This window comes from Vanrija pseudolonga, chromosome 7, assembly GCF_020906515.1.
Source record: "Vanrija pseudolonga chromosome 7, complete sequence".
NCBI classification, from domain to species: Eukaryota; Fungi; Basidiomycota; class Tremellomycetes; order Trichosporonales; family Trichosporonaceae; genus Vanrija; species Vanrija pseudolonga.
Window position 1 is genome coordinate 1,719,490 of NC_085855.1, and position 17,362 is coordinate 1,736,851.

The 17,362-nt window shown below is 60.5% G+C and overlaps 4 protein-coding genes across 4 annotated transcripts; 3 read left to right on the forward strand and 1 right to left on the reverse strand.

Moving 5' to 3' along the window:
- The first annotated feature begins 255 nt into the window (after positions 1-255).
- On the forward strand, positions 256-2,304 carry ARB_05933 (3-phytase A). Its single transcript, XM_062776100.1, has 7 exons — positions 256-683; positions 720-907; positions 944-1,133; positions 1,196-1,513; positions 1,599-1,745; positions 1,795-2,066; positions 2,112-2,304. The coding sequence occupies exons 1-7, from the start codon at positions 273-275 to the stop codon at positions 2,257-2,259; spliced, it is 1,674 nt and encodes a 557-aa protein (XP_062632084.1). The 5' UTR covers positions 256-272; the 3' UTR covers positions 2,260-2,304.
- Positions 2,302-5,897, reverse strand: msh1 (MutS 1). The gene is made up of 9 exons (XM_062776101.1): positions 5,855-5,897; positions 5,477-5,816; positions 5,244-5,434; positions 3,704-5,208; positions 3,203-3,655; positions 2,803-3,168; positions 2,536-2,767; positions 2,436-2,498; positions 2,302-2,399 (listed from the first exon to the last, which is right to left on the reverse strand). Exons 2-9 carry the CDS (start codon positions 5,748-5,750, stop codon positions 2,307-2,309), a joined length of 3,177 nt encoding a protein of 1,058 aa, XP_062632085.1. The 5' UTR covers positions 5,751-5,816; positions 5,855-5,897; the 3' UTR covers positions 2,302-2,306.
- A 116-nt stretch (positions 5,898-6,013) lies between these two features.
- On the forward strand, positions 6,014-8,793 carry arp5 (Actin-like protein arp5). The gene is made up of 11 exons (XM_062776102.1): positions 6,014-6,295; positions 6,337-6,536; positions 6,583-6,691; positions 6,738-6,915; positions 6,958-7,057; positions 7,096-7,215; positions 7,260-7,364; positions 7,404-7,757; positions 7,796-8,024; positions 8,063-8,469; positions 8,522-8,793. Exons 1-11 carry the CDS (start codon positions 6,139-6,141, stop codon positions 8,786-8,788), a joined length of 2,226 nt encoding a protein of 741 aa, XP_062632086.1. The 5' UTR covers positions 6,014-6,138; the 3' UTR covers positions 8,789-8,793.
- A 42-nt stretch (positions 8,794-8,835) lies between these two features.
- On the forward strand, positions 8,836-15,671 carry PIK3R4 (Phosphoinositide 3-kinase regulatory subunit 4). Its single transcript, XM_062776103.1, has 13 exons — positions 8,836-9,141; positions 9,265-9,324; positions 9,793-9,917; positions 10,433-10,553; positions 10,867-10,951; positions 10,998-11,450; positions 11,510-11,768; positions 11,805-12,022; positions 12,088-12,900; positions 12,966-13,105; positions 13,148-13,243; positions 13,349-14,448; positions 14,486-15,671. Exons 1-13 carry the CDS (start codon positions 9,113-9,115, stop codon positions 15,586-15,588), a joined length of 4,602 nt encoding a protein of 1,533 aa, XP_062632087.1. The 5' UTR covers positions 8,836-9,112; the 3' UTR covers positions 15,589-15,671.
- Positions 15,672-17,362: the final 1,691 nt, after the last annotated feature.

The following is a 17,362-nucleotide window of genomic DNA, read 5'->3' on the forward strand; positions in this document are numbered from 1 at the left end:
GGCAGGCAGGAGCATTGGACGAGCTGCTCTTCGTCGCTGCTGTCAGCGAGCAAGCCACGCAGCGCCATCACCTCCGGTAGCACCTCTGGAATCAATCAACGTCCTCACGATGCAGGCTGCCCACTTCCAACGGCCAATATGGAATCCAGGGTGAATGATTTTTCGTTATCTCGCGCCATGATCGGAAGTGCCGCGACAAAGGCATCAACTTTAAATAGCCCAATTCCGCTTGTTGCATCTCGCCACTCCTTCTGTCTTCACACTCACTCACGATGCCCAGCTCGCGGCCACTACCGCCGCCAACGCCCATCCGGTCCGAATCGGCGCCGCTCCTGACGCCGAGCCGCAGCCGCCCCGGCTCGCGGCACTCGTCGCGGCCGACATCGCCGACAACGGCGCGGCGACATAATACGCCATCACGGCGGAAATCGTCATCCCCGCCGGTCCACGTCCTCCCCGCCGTCGTCGCGGTCACGCTCTTCGCCCTCATCGCACTCACCGCATGGGACGTATCGCGCGGCTGCTCCCTGCCGTGGCTGTGCGATGCGCTCGGCGGCCCGCGGGAGAGCTTCGACAAGGTGTGGTGGCGCAATACGGGCCCGTACGCCGCGTACCGCTCTCTCGGGCACGGCGGCGGCGGGCACGGCCTGCCGGAGGGGTGCCGCGTCGACCAGGTCTCCATCGTGAGTTCGCTTTATGGGGATAAGGCTGACGAGAAGCTACATCGCCACACGGGCCGCTACCCCACCCCCAACGCTGCCGAGCACTTGAAGGCGACGCTGGCAAAGCTCGCGAACCGCACGGTGCGCGTACCGACCAACCATCCCGACCTGCACTTCCTCCACAATGTAGACCTCGAGCTGAACGACTGGATCCCTGGCGAACTGACCAACCAGGGGAGGTTGGCGTGAGTCGCCTGCGGCAGGTTCAAGCTGACAGCCAGCGCGTGGGACAGCGGCAAGGTGTATGCCGAGCGCTACCGCGCCGTGTCTGACGCCGCGCCGTTCGTGCGCTCGAGCGGCGGCCACCGCGTCGTCGGGTCGGCCCAGTTCTTCCTCGAGGGGTTCTACGGGCGCGAGTTCAACCTCTCGCACGCGGCGTTAGAGCCCGACGTGGTGATTCCAGAGGGCGAGGTGGGTGGCAGCATGACAGCCTAGTGGAAGCACAAGCACGTGTGTGGCTGACCCTTGCGCAGGGCGTCAACAACACCCTCTCTGTCCACTCGTGCGCGGCGTTCGAGGCCCTCGACCCGCCCGCAGGCAGCAAGCAGCGCGCAGAGGTCGCCCAGCTCCTCCAGCCCACGGCGGACCGGCTCAACCGCCTCCTTGGGCCGCGGCCAGAGCTCGGCCCAGAGGACGTGCGCCGCATCGCCGACATGTGCGGGTACGACACGACCGCGCGCGACACCTGGTCCGGGTGGAGCAAATGGTGCAAGATGCTCTCGCGGGACGAGTGGGAGATTGCGGGGTACATGGGGGACGTGGAGCGGTGGTACCGCGTCGGCGAGGGCGGGGTGAGTGGGGAGCCAAGCTGGTGGCGCGCAGCGCCCGCCAGCGAGGCGAGTGGTGTGGGCTTGTGGACTCGTGCTGACGCCGCAGCGCTTCGGCAAGATCATGGGCGCGGGATATGTCAACGAGCTGCTCGCGCGCCTGCAGGACACGCACCCGTCCGACGACACGACGACGAACCGCACCCTCGACGCCGACCCCGCGACGTTCCCTCCGGGAGGGCAGCGTGTCTTTGTCGTGAGTGCTACGAAGCGTCTGCGAACGATATCACTAACGTGTTTCGCAGGACTTTACCCACGACAACGAGATGATTGAGATCCTCACTGCGCTCGGGATCCGCAAGATGCGCCGCAAGCTGCCTACCTCCGAGCTGCCCGACGACCCTACCAACAGGCGGTATGTGCTCTCCGAGCTCATTCCGTTCGGTGCGCGGTGGGCCTTCGAGCGGGTGAGCTGTGACCCGTATGTCGATGTTGGACGGGGAACGCCGGTCGCCAAGGCTCGCCGGATAGGCGAGGACGACGCGCGCCGCTCGACGTTCGTGCGTGCGCTCATAAAGTGAGTGGCTGAGCGTGTTCCGACATGCAAGCTGACGCCGCCCAGCGACCGCCCCGCCCGTATCGACCATATGGCGTGCCGCTCCTCTCCCCTGGCGCAGTACCACCTCTGCGACCTCGACTCGTTTATCGAGTCGCAGGAGTGGTCGATCACCGACGTCGACTGGCATGACTGCCGCGTGAAGAAAAAGTGATGCAGATGACGATGATGATGTATCTATAGTTATGATGTATTTGGGTATCATTGTGCTGGGTGTTTGGGCTGGAGCTGGTCAAGCGTGGCTTGAGCTGTGGCGAGGAAGCTGGCTGGCATGCCGGCGAGCTGCGCCGCTTTCTGCTGTCAGCTGGAGTTGATGCGTGGCCATCTTACGATTGCGTGCGAGTCGTAGTTGACCCCGGGTCGCAGACGATACGAGTAGCTGAACCAGCCGTCCTGTCGTCAGCTCGACGCTCGCCCAACACCGACTCACCATCTCATCAACGTCGGTACAGAAGAAACGCACGCCATCACGAACACGCCCGTCCGCCTCGGCGTCAGACGTGTCGACATGCGTTCCGATGGCCGCCGGCGCACCGAGCATGGTCGCGAGCTCGTGATAGTGTGTCGCGAAGAGCGTGCGGCAACCTATGTGTTGGAGAATGTAGTCTAGCGTCGCGTATGCGATGCTCATGCCCGCGTCAAGTGTGGTGCCACGTCCGATTCTGCCGTTAGCCAGCTTGCTCAGTGTGACACTCACTCGTCCATGAGGATCAAGGACCTCGGCGTCGCCTGCTTCAGGATAGCGGCCGTCTCGACCATCTCGAGCATAAAGGTCGAGCGGTCACGGAAGAGATCGTCGCGTGAGCCGATACGGCTGAACACGCGGTCCACGATCCCGATCTCTGCGTGGTCGGCGGGCACGAACGACCCGGCCTGTGCCAGAATGGCAATGACGGCCGTCTGGCGAAGCAACGTGCTCTTCCCGCCTTGGTTCGGCCCCGTGATGATGTGCATGTGGCTCTTGGCGTCCATGGTTGTCGAGTTGGGCGTGAACATGCGTGCTGATGAGCGCAAGCCCGCCTCGACGGACGGGTGTCGTCCATCGATGATGGCAATGTCCGTTCTGCTTGTCAGCGCTGCTCGTGCCCAAGACCCACCCCTCGTGGAGCACCGGGCGCTTGTAGTTCAGATCCACGGCAGCCTGGGCGAACCCCGTACTAAGGTCGATCTCGTCCACAAGCTCGGCGTTGTGCTGGATCGCGCTGGCTTGCTCAACTACCAGGGCACGGAGTTGCGACAATGCGCGCGCCTTCTCCACCTCGAGCTCCTGTCGCGCCTTGTCGATCTTGCCCCCGAGCTTCGACCACTCGGTGTACGCGTACTTCTTGCCGCCAGACCGCGTCTCGCCGACCGTGTGGACCAGACCCGACCGCTCAAGGAGCCCGTACTCGGTCTTCTTGCGCACGTTGACCACGAAGCCATGGACAATGTTGCGCACAAGCATGAGCGTCGGCGCGTTGTACGTTTCACTCATGTCGAGCTCCATCTTCTGGTGCGCGGCTGTGTAACGCGTGAGTCGGCGATGAAGGTCAGTCAGTTCGGGCGAGAAGCTGCGGGTGTGAGCTGACAGACATACGACAGGATCATAGGTCACTCACCCAGGACGGATCCACCATAACGCGCGCATCTCTTCTTCGCGCTTCCGAATCTCCTCGTCGCGACTGAACCTTGACCTCGGTGTCTTTGGGGGAGCCGCAGTCCCTTCTTCAGTCTCAGTGGCAGATTCCTCGCTGCCCTCCTCTGACATCTGGGCCGATGGGACGCAGGTCTCGTCGATAGCCTTCTCGATCGTCGTGGCGAGGTCACTGAGAGGCGCAAAGTCGTCGATGAGGTCGATGAGCCGATCCCGCCCCTCGACCTGCTCGCCATCCTTGCGTTTCTTCCTGCTCTTCGGTTCCAGGTCCACCGCGAGTTGAATCCGCCCAACGAGCCGCTGTATGCTGCGGATCCACAGCGCTACATCCCACACGTCACTCGCGTCTCCGCGGTTCGCGCGGAATCGCTGAATGATGCGCATGATGTCGCCCATGCTGCGGAGTGCGTCGCGGAGGTCGGTCCGCAGGGGTTCGCGATCCACGAACGCGGCGACGAGCGAGAGACGCGAGTTGATGAGCACGAGGGAAGTCGACGGAGCACTGAGCGTGCGCTTGAGGAGGCGGTGCCCAGAGTCTGTCACCGTCCTTGAGATGACCGAGAGGAGCGTGCCACGGACACTGAGTGGCGACGACGAGAGACCCAGCGGTGAAGTGGGGCCTGTAGTGACCAGGCCACCTGGCCTCAGCGCATGCCTAATCTCCAGAGCGTGTAGCGTCGCGGCGTCAATCTGCATTTGCGCTAAGGACGACTCGCGGTTGAACTCGTCGGCATTCTCTGGCATCGCCGGCATCGAGTCGCGCAGCGCGTACTGCAGGTGGTGCCGAAGGATAGCGATGACCTCCCGCTCGAGGTTGATGCCCGACGGCACTGGTACCTGCTCTCCACGCGTGGGGCTTGCGAATGAAACATGCACACCGAGCACCCGTAGCAAGCCCAGCAAGTTGTCGGCTGCCGACGAACCGCTCTTCTCGCCGGAGACCCATGAGTCGCGTAGTCTGGAGTCGAGCACGACTTCGCGCGGGGCGATTCGCGTCATCTCATCCTCGATCTGTGCTGCAGTTGTCTCCTTGATAAAGAAGTCTCCTGTTGAGACATCGGCGTATGCGAGGTGGAGCGGAACGAGGCTGTTGGGATCGGCGTCGGCGTCGGCATCACCCTCCACAGCATTCGGCTCAGCCGTCGCCGACTGGTCCAAGGTGATGGCGAGGAGATACCGGCTCTCATTACCCCCAAGCCAGCTCTCGTCCACCAGCGTCCCAGGTGTGACGATACGCGCGACCTTCCTCGGGATATCCTTGTCCGCCTTGCCTGGCACCGCGAACGGGTCCTTGTCCTCCTCGACGAGGACAACAGTGTACCCCATGTCCTGGACCAGGAGCTTGAGGTACTTGTCGCGTTGGTGTGTCGGGAAGCCAGCGAAGGGGAATAAACGGCGGTCCTTGTACGTCTTGGACGTGAGTTTGATGCCCAGGATTCTGGAGAGTTGGACGGCGGGTTCGAAGTACGACTGGGTGTGAGCTCCTTTCCCAATACCTAGCTCACCTCGTAGAACTGGCCGACTTGGGTTAAGAGGATACAATCTGGGAAACACTTCCAGTTGGCCCAGACAACACGCGCCAGGCGCGTATCGGGCACCGTACCGGCCTCCACCGCGGCGAGGAAGTCGGTCTCGTCGTACTCGTAAAGCGCATGGCCAGACGGCGCAAGTTCGGCAGCATTGGGCGGTTCCTTGGCTGGAGGGTGAGCTTCCATCGCCAACCTTCCGGTAACCTCACTCTTCGCTGAACTCTTCCTTCCGGGTCGTGCCTCGATGAACGCCTCCAGCGGGCCGACACTGTTGCCCTCCTTGTCCAGCTTGCTCGCCGGGAGGTCGGAAAGCATGACCTTGGACTTGGAGCGCGAGCGTGCGCCGACACGCGAGCTCGTGGCTGCGTGTCGGAGTAATGGGCACAGGCCTGTAGCATTGCCAGGAGGCCGCCATAGCGCCAGACATTGCTGGGCTATTCGAACGTCATGCCGCCTGGATGATGTAGCCAGGCGGAGGATCATCACCAGAGACGTGCACGGGTGATGTACCTGTGCACGAGTGGTGATGAGCTATTAGAAGTGTCCTGGCTGTCATGTCAGCTGGTACACAGCTCCGTTCAGCTCACCTAATGCCCGTAAACGACGAGGAGGATGAGTAGGAGGAGAAAGTTGAGATCGAGAGGATGGGCGACTTGTTCAGTGATGGACGCGACGACTCTCTCCACCTTCTTCCCCTTCCCCCAAATTCAGGCACGGCCCAGTCATTCAACCCTCCCTCCGTCTTTGTCTCGATGTGGGCGACAAACTACAACCGAGACGACTTTCAACCGTTCTACTCCCCACCCCACCTCCCGGCCTACACCATCCTCACCATCCACGACACCACATCAGCAGCCAATCCACCACCACGATGGCCGCAAAGACGGAGCCTCACGCGGGCTCGTCGTCTACCCCTACCCCCGACAACGTCATCTACCTGCCGGAAAACCACTTCTCTGGCGAGCCGCAGCCAGTGTTCGACTACCACTCGCTCGACGGCAAGGACCCCGTGATCTGCATTGACAATGGTGAGCTACACATCTTTCGAGGTGGCAAGCTGACAACGCAGGATCACACGCTTGGCGCGCGGGCTTCTCGACTATGGACACGCCGTACATCGACCGGCCGAACATCGTCTCTCGTTACCGTGACCGCAAGCTTCTGAGGAATACGCTGCTCTTCGGCAACGATGTCGAGGTCGACGCCAACTCGCGTTCGAATGGACGGTGCATGTTCGACGGGGATATGCTCATCCACGGTGATCTGATGGTCAGTTGCGATGCCGACATGTTGAACAGGAACTGATGCCCACCAGGAGTCTGCCCTCGACTACACTTTCCTTACCCTCGGCATCGACAGTAGCAGCATCGAGCAGCCCATTGTTATGACTGAGCGGTTAGCGAACCCCATCTTCACGCGAGCTAGTGAGTGCTGTGGTTTACGCGGTGGGGAACATCACTAACTCTTCAGTGACCTCTGAGATCCTGTTCGAGCTCTACGGCGCGCCGGAGGTCTCTTATGGAATCGACTCGCTGTTCGCCTTCTCGCGACACAAGAAGCAGGACGGATTGGCCATTAACCTCGGCCACAACGCGAGCACCATCATTCCTGTGGTTGACGGCAAGGGCATCCTGTCGCGCGCGAAGAGGTGAGCTTGCCTGCGTTCTTGCGCAACAGCTGACACCATCAGGATACCATGGGGAGGCGCGCAGGCGGCTGACTTGATGCTCAAGCTCACGCAGCTCAAGTACCCTAGCTTCCCCGTCAAGGTCACAAACTCCCAGGCAACGGTGGGTGCGCCTAGTTTGATAGTGGGCTGACCGACCAGTTCATGTACCGGGAGACTTGTTACTTCTCCTCTGACTACGAGGAGGAGTTGCGGTCCTTGACGGACCCTGTGAAGATGATGGAACAGACCAAGGTCATCCAGTTCCCCTTCAACCAGCCTGTACGTTAGCTTAGAAGATGTGGCCGGAAGCTGACACACTCCAGGAGGTCATTGAAAAGACCGAGGAGGAGATCGCTGCCGCATTGGAAAGGAGGCGAGAGCAAGGCAAGAGGTTGCAGGACATGCAAGCCAAGCAGCGAGCAGAGAAGGTACGCGTAGCTGTGCGTGGCATACCACTAACTCCTCAGCTTGCTGCCCAGGTCGCTGAGCTTGAAGAGTACAAGACCATCCTCGGCGAACGCTCAAAGCTGAAGAAGGCCGACTTCATAAAGCGGGTCAGCGAGGTGACGCCGTTTGACACCGAGGCGGAACTCGAGGCATGGGTCAACAAGACAGAGGCTGAGGTTAGACGAAAGCAGCGCCGTGCTGCTGGCGAGGAGCCCGAGCCGGAGGAGGAGCCATCATTCCCTCTGGTGGATCGCCCCGACGAGGAGCTTACAGAAGAGGAGATCAAGGACAAGCGTCGCCAGAAGCTGATGAAGGCTGGATGGGAAGCGCGCGTCAAGATCCGTGAGGAGAAGAGGCGGGAGAAGGAGCGATTGGTGGGTACTGCCTTCGGCAGCGGCGCTGACAGTCGTAGGAGGAGGAGCAGCGCAAGGAGGACGAGGAGAGGACAAACAACCTTGAGTCGTGGGCTGCCCGTCTCAAGGACGAGCAGGACGAGGTTATTGAGCGTATCCGCGAACGCAAAAAGCGGAGAGCACAGCTCGGTGACCGCAAGTCCGCAGCCGCTCAAAACAGGATGAAGTCGATCGCGTCGCTGGCTGCGGACACCAACGGCGGTAAGAAGAGGAAAAAGGGCGAGGAAGGTAAGTCGATGCCTGGGATCGACAGCTGACTCTGTCAGAAAAGGATGATGGCTTCGGTCGCGACGACTCGGACTGGGCAGTGTACCGCGAGATCGGCGGCGAGGACGACTCTGAGGCCGAGGAGGACGACCTCGCCCAGCTCGAGAGCATCGAGAGCCGCCTGCTCCAGTATGACCCGACCTTCACCGACGACGACACGCTCGAGGGCAAGGTGCGCGTCAAGAATGCGCTGCTCAACGCCTTCGTTCGCGGTGGAACGGACGGCCGGTACGACTCCGAGTCGATGGAGCAGAGCTACCAGATCCACCTCAACGTCGAGCGCATTCGTGTGCCTGAGACATGGTTCCAGCCAGCAATGTTTGGTATCGACTCTGCTGGCCTGGGCGAGGTCGCTGGCTGGCTCATGAACGGCTTTGAGGACGACGTGCGGAAGCGAATCATGCAGGTGCGTGGCTCCTCCTTTTTCATGGATCCCTCGCCGCTGACACTCCCCCCAGGCGGTCGTCCTTACAGGAGGCTCGACCAAGCTTCCTAACCTCCTCCCTAGGATGCGCAACACGCTCACACCGGTGCTTCCATTCCGAGAACCGCTCAAGATTCTCGGAGCGGTGGATGGAGGTGACCCCAGGCTTGAGGCATGGCGTGGTATGGCCGAGTGGGCGTCGAGCGCGGAGGCCAAAGCGTCCAGGGTCACACGAGCCGAGTATGACGAGTATGGTGGGGAGTGGCTCAAGGAGCATGCTTGGGGCAACGTTGCCATCTAGACGTGATTGCAATGCATCCATCTGTATCATGCATGGAACAGACGACTGCTGGGGAAGGATCGTCATAGAAGCTTTGTTACGTAAATTGGGGCCCCGGGTTGGTGATGACATGTCTCACCCTCTCAACCACAGATTCGCCGCCCAACTCTACTCATCAACATCAACATCAACAAAGCACCAACCACACGACGACAACTACAGCGCTAGACCTATACCTCATAAAAGAGAGAGATACCAGCCTTCGATACGTTGAAGAGAGGCCGGTGGCGACACCGACGAGCTTAGGACCCGCGCTTCCCGAGCACCAGGCGAGCACCAAGGAAGATGGGCAACATCTCCTCCATGGCGCGCGCGTGAGTCGTCTGAGCTGCTGCTACCACTCGTCTGGCATGCGGCCGAAGTCAGCTGGCCGTAATGGGACCGCGCCAAAGCGGATGCACGCAGCCCGAGCCCAACGCCCGAGCTAACGCCCGCAGCTCGACCGCGCTCGACTCGTACGTCTCCGAGCTGGGGACCGACATCTCCTACGACAAGAGGTGAGTTTTGGCCCCATGCCAAGCAAGCCGCGACACTCTCTACTCCACACGGCTGGATCCCTCGCGCCCGCCGCGCCCGTCGCCAAGCTGTGGGCCTTGAGCCCGCGGTCAGATGACGCGGTGCGATGGGGGAAGGCGTACGTTAATCGGCCCCTGCCTTGACTGTCTGTCTGCTGTCAACAGTTCCATGGATCTCTCACCTCGACGTTGCGCATCGAGAACGGACAACTGCAACCACAGCATGGAGGCGCTGCTTTGGACTTTGGGCGATGACGAGGAAACGGGGATCTCGTCGGGGATCTTGTCGGCGCGTGCTTCGGATACCGCCGGCTCCCTCGTCGTCACCTACGTCCTGGCCGCCTCTTCAGCCTGTCGTCGGTCACCTTTGCGGCCTGACCGCTGCTCTTTCCACCATGATACCCTGTCCCTTCCTCTGACCCGCGGCCTGCTCACATACTAACCCCTCAGTCTGTCCTCCTCGCGCTTCATGAAGACTATTGTCGCTCGGCACAAGAACGGCCCGCTCGTCCTCAAGATCTTCATAAAGCCGGACACTAATATGACTCTGAGAGTCATTCAGCGGCGTTTGAAGAGTAAGTCTCCGCGCAGTCTACGGGAGGGAGAGGTGGGGCGAAACAGATCTTGGGGTGGGCCTATCTCCCCGAGATCCAGCCAGGTTCTGGCGAAGTTCATCCGCTCCGATGAGAGCCTCAGGAGGGTCCAAAATGAGAAGAGGAGACTGTTTCCTGCTTGCACCCGCTGCAAGTCCTGGAGGCGGTGGGGTGCAAGAAGATCGCCCCCACGCTGCCCTTGGCAGGGACGGAAGGCTTTCAGTCACCGGAATTGTGGCGCATTCCTCGATTGTGACCTTGCCACTGTTCCAGTGACTTGGGATTCTGCTCTCTCTTGAGGCGGCAGACCTCATCTGAGTATTAGGGGAAGCTCTTCCCATGTTGGCTGATCAGTGGCGTAGGGTAGCAGGGAGTCTGAGACCTCCCCCACCCGCCGTTGCGCAGTAGCACTCCCCCACTCTCACTCCCATCCCACGCCAGCACGGCCGGCGCTCATTTCCTCCTGAGCCAGGTAACACCTCCACTAACTTCCACAGCTGAGAGAGACGCGCTGGCGCACCTCCCAAACGTCAACACGTATGCCAACTTCATCGAGTCGGACAAGGCCGGTTACCTAATCCGCCAATGGGTCGGATCAAGCCTCTACGACCGTCTGAGGTAAGTGTTCAGCTCTCCAGTGCCCGAGATTCATGGCCCTTTCTTGAACGTCGTGCCGTCCATGTCGACGTGGGTGGCAAATCTCTTGTCAGATACTGTTGCCTCACGATGACGAAGCCTCCGGCTCCGTCGCCGTCATACTTGGCCGCTGTGTCATCGAGTCGCACTCCGGTCTGGCCACCGTCCTGCAACTGCGTATCCATGCCAGGAAACCCTCGTCCTAATTGTTTCGGCCGCTGGACCCCATTTGAGATGTTTCGGAGGTGGCCACATCTATCTGAGATGTCGAGGAATGTTCCTGACCCAAACTCAGCACCCAGCCTTACCTCACCGAGATTGAGAAAAAATGGATAGCATTCCAGCTCTTGACGTGCTTGCGAGACGCAAGAACAAACAAGGTGAGCGCGGCCAAATATTTGTCCGCTGTGATGCTTACAGCCGTAGGTTCCACATGGGGACATCAAGACCGACAACGTGCTCATCACGTCCGACTTGACAGTCCTTGTGACCGACTTCTCGTCGTCATTCAAGCCGACATACCTGCCACTCGATGACCCATCTGACTTTGCGTTTTTCTTTGACACGTCAGCCCGACGAACATGCTACATTGCCCCGGAGAGGTTCTACGAAGCCAATTCGAAGATTGCGCAAGACAAGGCAGCCGCGGCGGTGGCGGCAGCCTCGTCTGAGCCAGGGGCGAGCAGCGGGGCCGATTCTTGGGAGAAGCGCGATGGCAAAGTCACCGAAGAAATGGACGTTTTCTCCGCTGGCTGCGTTCTCGCCGAGACTTGGACCGATGGACGGAATGTCTTCAACCTCTCCGAGCTGTTTGCGTATCGGAACGGCTCTCTCGGACTCGGAGGAATTCTGGACAACCTCGCGGGCGACGACGTAAAGGTGAGTGACTCGGAGATACCGCCCCGTTATTTACCTCGGCTCTGACCTGGTGATTACAGTCAATGATTGCGTCGATGCTCTCTCGTGAGCCAAGTGAGCGGCCAACGTTTGACCGTATTCTCGCCACATACCGGGGTACCATCTTTCCTGAATACTTCTACACCTTCTTGAAGGACTACGCAACGGAGCTGGCCGAGCTGCCAGATTCTCCCGACCCGGAGTTCCTTCAGAAGGCGTCGACGCTTCCAGGCAGCAAGATTGACCGGATGCTGGAGCAATGGGAGTCTATCAGTGTGCATTTGGAAGGGGCAAACGATAGTGAGTAGTTGGTATGGCGATTCGGCTGACGAAAAGATGGCCCGGCACTCCTCCTCCTCAACATTGTCACGTCATCAATCCGCAATGCACTGTCCCCAAGCTCGAGACTACATGGCCTCAAGCTGTTCCTCAATCTGTGCCCGTTTTTGATGGATGAGGACAAGGTTGATCGAGTCGTCCCCTTTGTCGTCGAACTTCTGTCAGACGAGGTCCCCATTGTGCGAGCTGAGGCATGTAGGACCCTTGTTATTGTGGTGAGTACGGGGTCTGAGTACGGGGTCTGCACCTCCAAACCCCACCGACTGACGCCGCTTGCTAGGTCGAATCGGTGCAGTCGATCTCCCAGCAGAACGCGACATTTATTCCAGAATACTTGCTACCACAAACGGGCAACCTGGCAAATGATTCGGACATTTTTGTTCGAGCGACTTATGCCAGAGCCTTGGTCCGTTTCGCCGACGCGGCGGTCCGCATGTTGGAACTCTGCCAAGCCGCACAACCAGTTGACGGCACCGCTGGCGTTCAGCCCCTCGGTGATGCAGACTACGACTTGTTGCTTGCGGAGATTCAAACGGTTGTCGAGAACCAGGCATCAATTCTGCTGGTGGACAGCGCTCCCAACGTCAAGAGGGGCATGCTCTCGACCGTTTCCGACTTGTGCCTCTTCTTCGGACGCCAGAAGTCGAACGATGTGGTCTTGTCGCATATTATGACCTACCTCAACGATCGCGACTGGCAGCTGCGACTGGCCTTTTTTGATGGTATTGTGGCTGTCGGCGCCTTCATCGGCATCAAGGCCATCGACGAGTATGTTCTGCCTCTTATGATGCAGGCGCTCGCCGACCCCGAGGAAGCGGTTGTGGCGCGAGTCATTGGTTCGCTGTCCAGTCTCACATCACTGGGACTCCTGCCACGGCTGCGTCTGTGGGACGTCTTCGCCGTAGTTCAAGGATTCCTCTACCACCCCAATGCTTGGATCAGACAGGGAGCAGCCGGATTCGTGGCGGCTGCGGCTCGACACCTCTCCCAAACAGATGTCTGGTGTATCCTGTACCCATCGGTAAGGACGGCCCTGCGTGCGGATGTCCTGGCCCTGGACGAAGAATCTATCCTGAGTGCTCTTGTCCCTCCTGTGAGTTTTACGTTAAGGCAAACGTTATTTCCGACCCTGCGTTGCCACAAACTTACAGCATGCAGCTATCACGCGCCACATTGCAGCTGGCTAAATCCGCGGCGCTGCAGAGTTCACCACCGGGATTCTGGTCGGCCCCACCATCACGCTCGACTGCGAAGGCAGCGTTGACGAAATCTGCCACCAGTAAAATGGGGAATGAGTTGTATGTGGCAATCGGCGACGACAGAGCTAACGGGGACACTAGCCCACAACTCAAGGACAAGGGCATCAACCCGAAGGATGAGAAGAAAATCATCGCACTCCGTGACCTCATTGCGAAACAAGCCTTCGCCAGCAGAGCGTACGTGTACCCTTCCTTGTGTTCCCGCCACCACTTGCCCACCGATGAAACGCTCACCGGGCGGCGACTTTTTGGGCGGGTTACCGAATTTGACTGACGTCGCAGTCGCGAAGGATCAGAAGGCCCTATACTCCCGGAGACTAAGTTGACAACGGGCAAATCAATCTCTCTCATCGAACTTGGTGTTACGCCACAAACGGTTTTCATCTCGCCTCGCACTGTTGGTGTCGTGGATGCCAGGCTCGACCTGAAACGTTTGCGACCCGACCTGGCTGGAGACACGCCGTCTCGTCGCACGTCGTTTGCGTCGCGCAGCGCGCGCGGCGCTCCGGGAGACGGTGCCAACCCCTTGGAAGAAGTAAGAAAGCGGCTGGCATCGCTGGAGCCGCCAAGTCGTGCCTCGGTCGAACGTGGCGAACGCCCAGATGTGGCGCATACAGGAAGCCCTTCAGAGTCAGCCATCTCTTCTACGGCGGACCCACTCCCTCCACCAAGTGGCAGACACCGGCTTGGATCAAAGGCCGCACCAGCCGTCGCAGCAGTTACAACCACCGCCGTAGGAACGACTACAATTCACGATGAGCCTGGCCAGGTGGTAGGCGTGCCTGCTGGAAATTCCGGTCGCAGCACACCGGTTGCGGCGACACCGGTGGCGGTGCGAGGACCACTCGCACCGTATGCAAGCACCTACGAAGGTGCCGACCCCGGAGTCCGCGCCTTCCTCGAGCAAGTCGACCTCGAAAATTACCGAGAGCCTCTCCTCGACTTTGGGCCCCGGGTTGTCGCGTCGCACCGCAAGCGCGGAGCGAGGGCCGCGTCATCGTCGCCGAAACAGGTGACGATGATCGCTCATCTGCCTCAGCACACGGGTGCGGTGACGGCGATCGTCACCTCGCCCGACGAGGTGTTCTTCGCGACTGCCAGCGAGGACAGCAGTATTTTGATTTGGGACATTGCTCGCCTCGAGCGTACAGTCGCGGCTAGACCGCGACTGACGTACCGCATGGACGCACCAGTCCGGAGCATGTGTCGAATTGACGAGACGCACTGCCTCGCTGCTGCTGCCGAGGATGGCAGTCTGTCGATTCTCCGCGTCCATGTCGCTGCCTCTGGGTCTTCGGCGAAGTACAAGAGCATCGAGGTCATTCGGACGTGGCGGACGAACGAAGCGGACGGCTATGTGATGCACGTCTCGCATCTGCATGGTAAGTTGACTGGGTGAAGTCACCGCTGACATTATAGAATCGTCCCTCCTCATTGTCACCTCGACAGGCATGATTGGAGTACTTGACATGCGCACGATGGAGCTCCGAACACAGCTTTACCAGCCACAAGAACTCGGGCCTGTCAGCGCAGTCTACCCCTCTCAGCACTGGCTCGTCGTCGGCACTGTTACAGGCGCCCTGAGCCTCTGGGACCTTCGGTTCGGCCTGCTTCTGAAATCCTGGTCTGCCTCTGGAGGCGTCACGTCTCTCGCTCTACACCCCAGCCTAGGCCGAGGCCGGTGGGTGATGGCCTCGATTGACCGTACCGGCAACGCGAGCAACGACACGACAGCAATCGGGGGTGCCAGCAGCTCGGACGGGAGCGGTGGCGGGCCCCTGGTCGAGACTTATGACATTGAGACTGGCCGTCTTGTCGAGTCATACGAAGTCCGAACAACCCGGCCCAGCTCTCGTACTCCTGCTCGCGAGCAGACAGACGTGTTGAGCACCAAATCCGAGCTCATCGCAGAACTTGCTGGAGGCCGCGGCGGACTTCCCACCATCACTTTCGACAGCAATGACATCACGTCTGTCCAGTCCGTTCTGGTCGGGCAAGGATTCGCCTCATTGACGGGGCCAAGCGCACATCGAGACTCGGTAGACGGCGGCGTTAGTGGCGGCGGTGCCTCTGGCTCGAACTCTGAACGCTCTGGTGCCCAAGGAGCTGGTGCGCAACGTCCTGGGTGGATGGTCACCGCGGGCGACGACCGGGTGATTCGTTACTGGGACCTATCGCGACCTAGCGACGGGTTTGTCATTTGTGGTTCGCAGCGTGAGAAGGACGTGGGCTTCAAGGCTAGTCCTACGGCGGCAGGTTCTAGCAACCCCCAGTTGTACTACACACTTCCCAACTCAAAGTCGACGCCAGGTGGGCTAGCATCATCTCCTGATGTTCCTGGCCCTGGTGTACCTCGCAGCGCCCACGCTGCCAACCAGCAACGGCAGCCACTTCGACCACATTACGACTCTGTCTGCGCTCTCGGCGTTGTTGAAACTCCGTTCTCCAGCTGCATTGTCAGCGCGGATCGAAGCGGCGTAATCAAGGTTTGGCGGATGGAGGGCGGCCAGGCCCGGCAGTAGAGCGCAGTCTGGTAGCGTCGCCCAAGGCCATTATGCCGTCAGACGGCACGGCCAAGCAAATGATGCATTGTGGGTGGGACATGCTAGATGATTGCCGGCGGGCTCGGCGGGTTGTGGAGGGCACGGCGGCGCGTGGAGCGGCCGGCGGGTTGGTTCGCTGCTGGCTCGGTGCTGGTGGTGGCTCGGTGCAACGACGTGTAGCGTCTAAAGCCGTGCCCGCCGTCCGTAACTTGCTTGAAATCTAGTAACGCAACGCAACGCTTTCTGGTTCACCCGCTCCACGGCATTTCATTTCATTTACATGCCTGCCAATGTATTAAAGCAGCAGGTATTAAGGCCCGGAAAGTGGACTAGGCGACGGCGTAGCCGCATGGCGGCAGCTGCAAGTCAGCGGGCGCCGTCGTTGTCGTCGTCGTCGTGGCCATCGTTGTCGTCGTCGTCACGCGTGCCACTGCTCGCTCGCTCCTGGCGTGCGCAGGGGAAGCCCCGAGCCAGGATAGTGGAGATTGGTGCTTGATCGGGACATGGGCCGACGGGGGCGCGGACGTACATATCGCCATCATCGCATCGTCGTCGCTCGGTTCGGTTCGGTCGGTCACCTGACGCGGACGCGGGGCGCATTCCGCACAATGTGGCCGACGCCAGCTGGACTTGGTCGGGTCGTTGGGCACGTAGCGGCAGGGGAATGGATCCATCATCATGCACACTAGGGCGTGCGCGAGCCGAGCAGGGAGCAAGCTGCAGGGGTGGTCGTGCGACTTGCGACTACGATCCGCCTAGCTAGGCGAGCAGGGCTTGCTCGTGCCGAGGATGGAGGATGCCAAGTGAACCGAACTCGTGTGTGGCCGCGCGTGTCTTGCGGTGAGGCAGACAGCCAGTCGCACGATGAATGAATGCCGTGTGCAGCTCAGGCGCTCGGTGTTCGGCCGGCGCATGTGAGTGGGTCTTGGCAAGCTCATGCATGTCTGGCCCTCGCCTCCGCCCTCGCTCGCCCCTCCCGCTGTCCGTGTCCCCCCCGTCGCGCAGACGACACCTCGGGCTCATCTTCGCGCACTCCTCGGTACAGCACCTGCGTTTCGTTTCCTTTGTTCGTATCGCCCTGCTGCCCCCTGCCTTCGCCGTCCCGGCTTGGTAATGAACGAGTGTCTTCCCCTCTCTTCGCGGTCAAGAGCAGCAGTGTGCACAGGGAAGCTTGACAGGGCACGGCGCGCGTGAGCCAGAAACTCTAACGCCTGATCTGATGCCTTCCTTGCCGGCCTCGAGAAAATCACGCACGCCCATGCGGGGCCGTGTGTTGCGGCTCGCTTGCAAGGCCCAAACACATGCCACATGCAGATGCAGATCTGCCTGCACGTCAGCCAACCCGCCTGCCCACCTGCCCGAGGGAGCGAGCCCGTTTACTCTCCTCCGTCGGAGACTGGCTCGTGTGCGGTATCTGTCTCTGCCTTGCCCGCCACTTACAGGCGTCACACGCGTGCGCGCCCACCCCGCACCGCGCCGCGCCGGCACGTGAGTACGACAACGAACGTACCACTCGGCAGGCTCGCGACGACAGGCGTTTCAGACCACCTGCCTACCTGGCCGCCGTTGGATCTGAGGTCCCACCCACCGGAAACGTGGAAATGCTGTTGCTGCTGTTGACAAGTGGGCGCCGCACCCCCGACAACCCCGGGGTCTGTTGCCCTCGATAGATCGCATGCCTGCCTGCGCACCTGCCTGGCAACGACACCTCCGCCCCGCCCATATAAACCTTGTGCACCCCGCGGTACCGGAC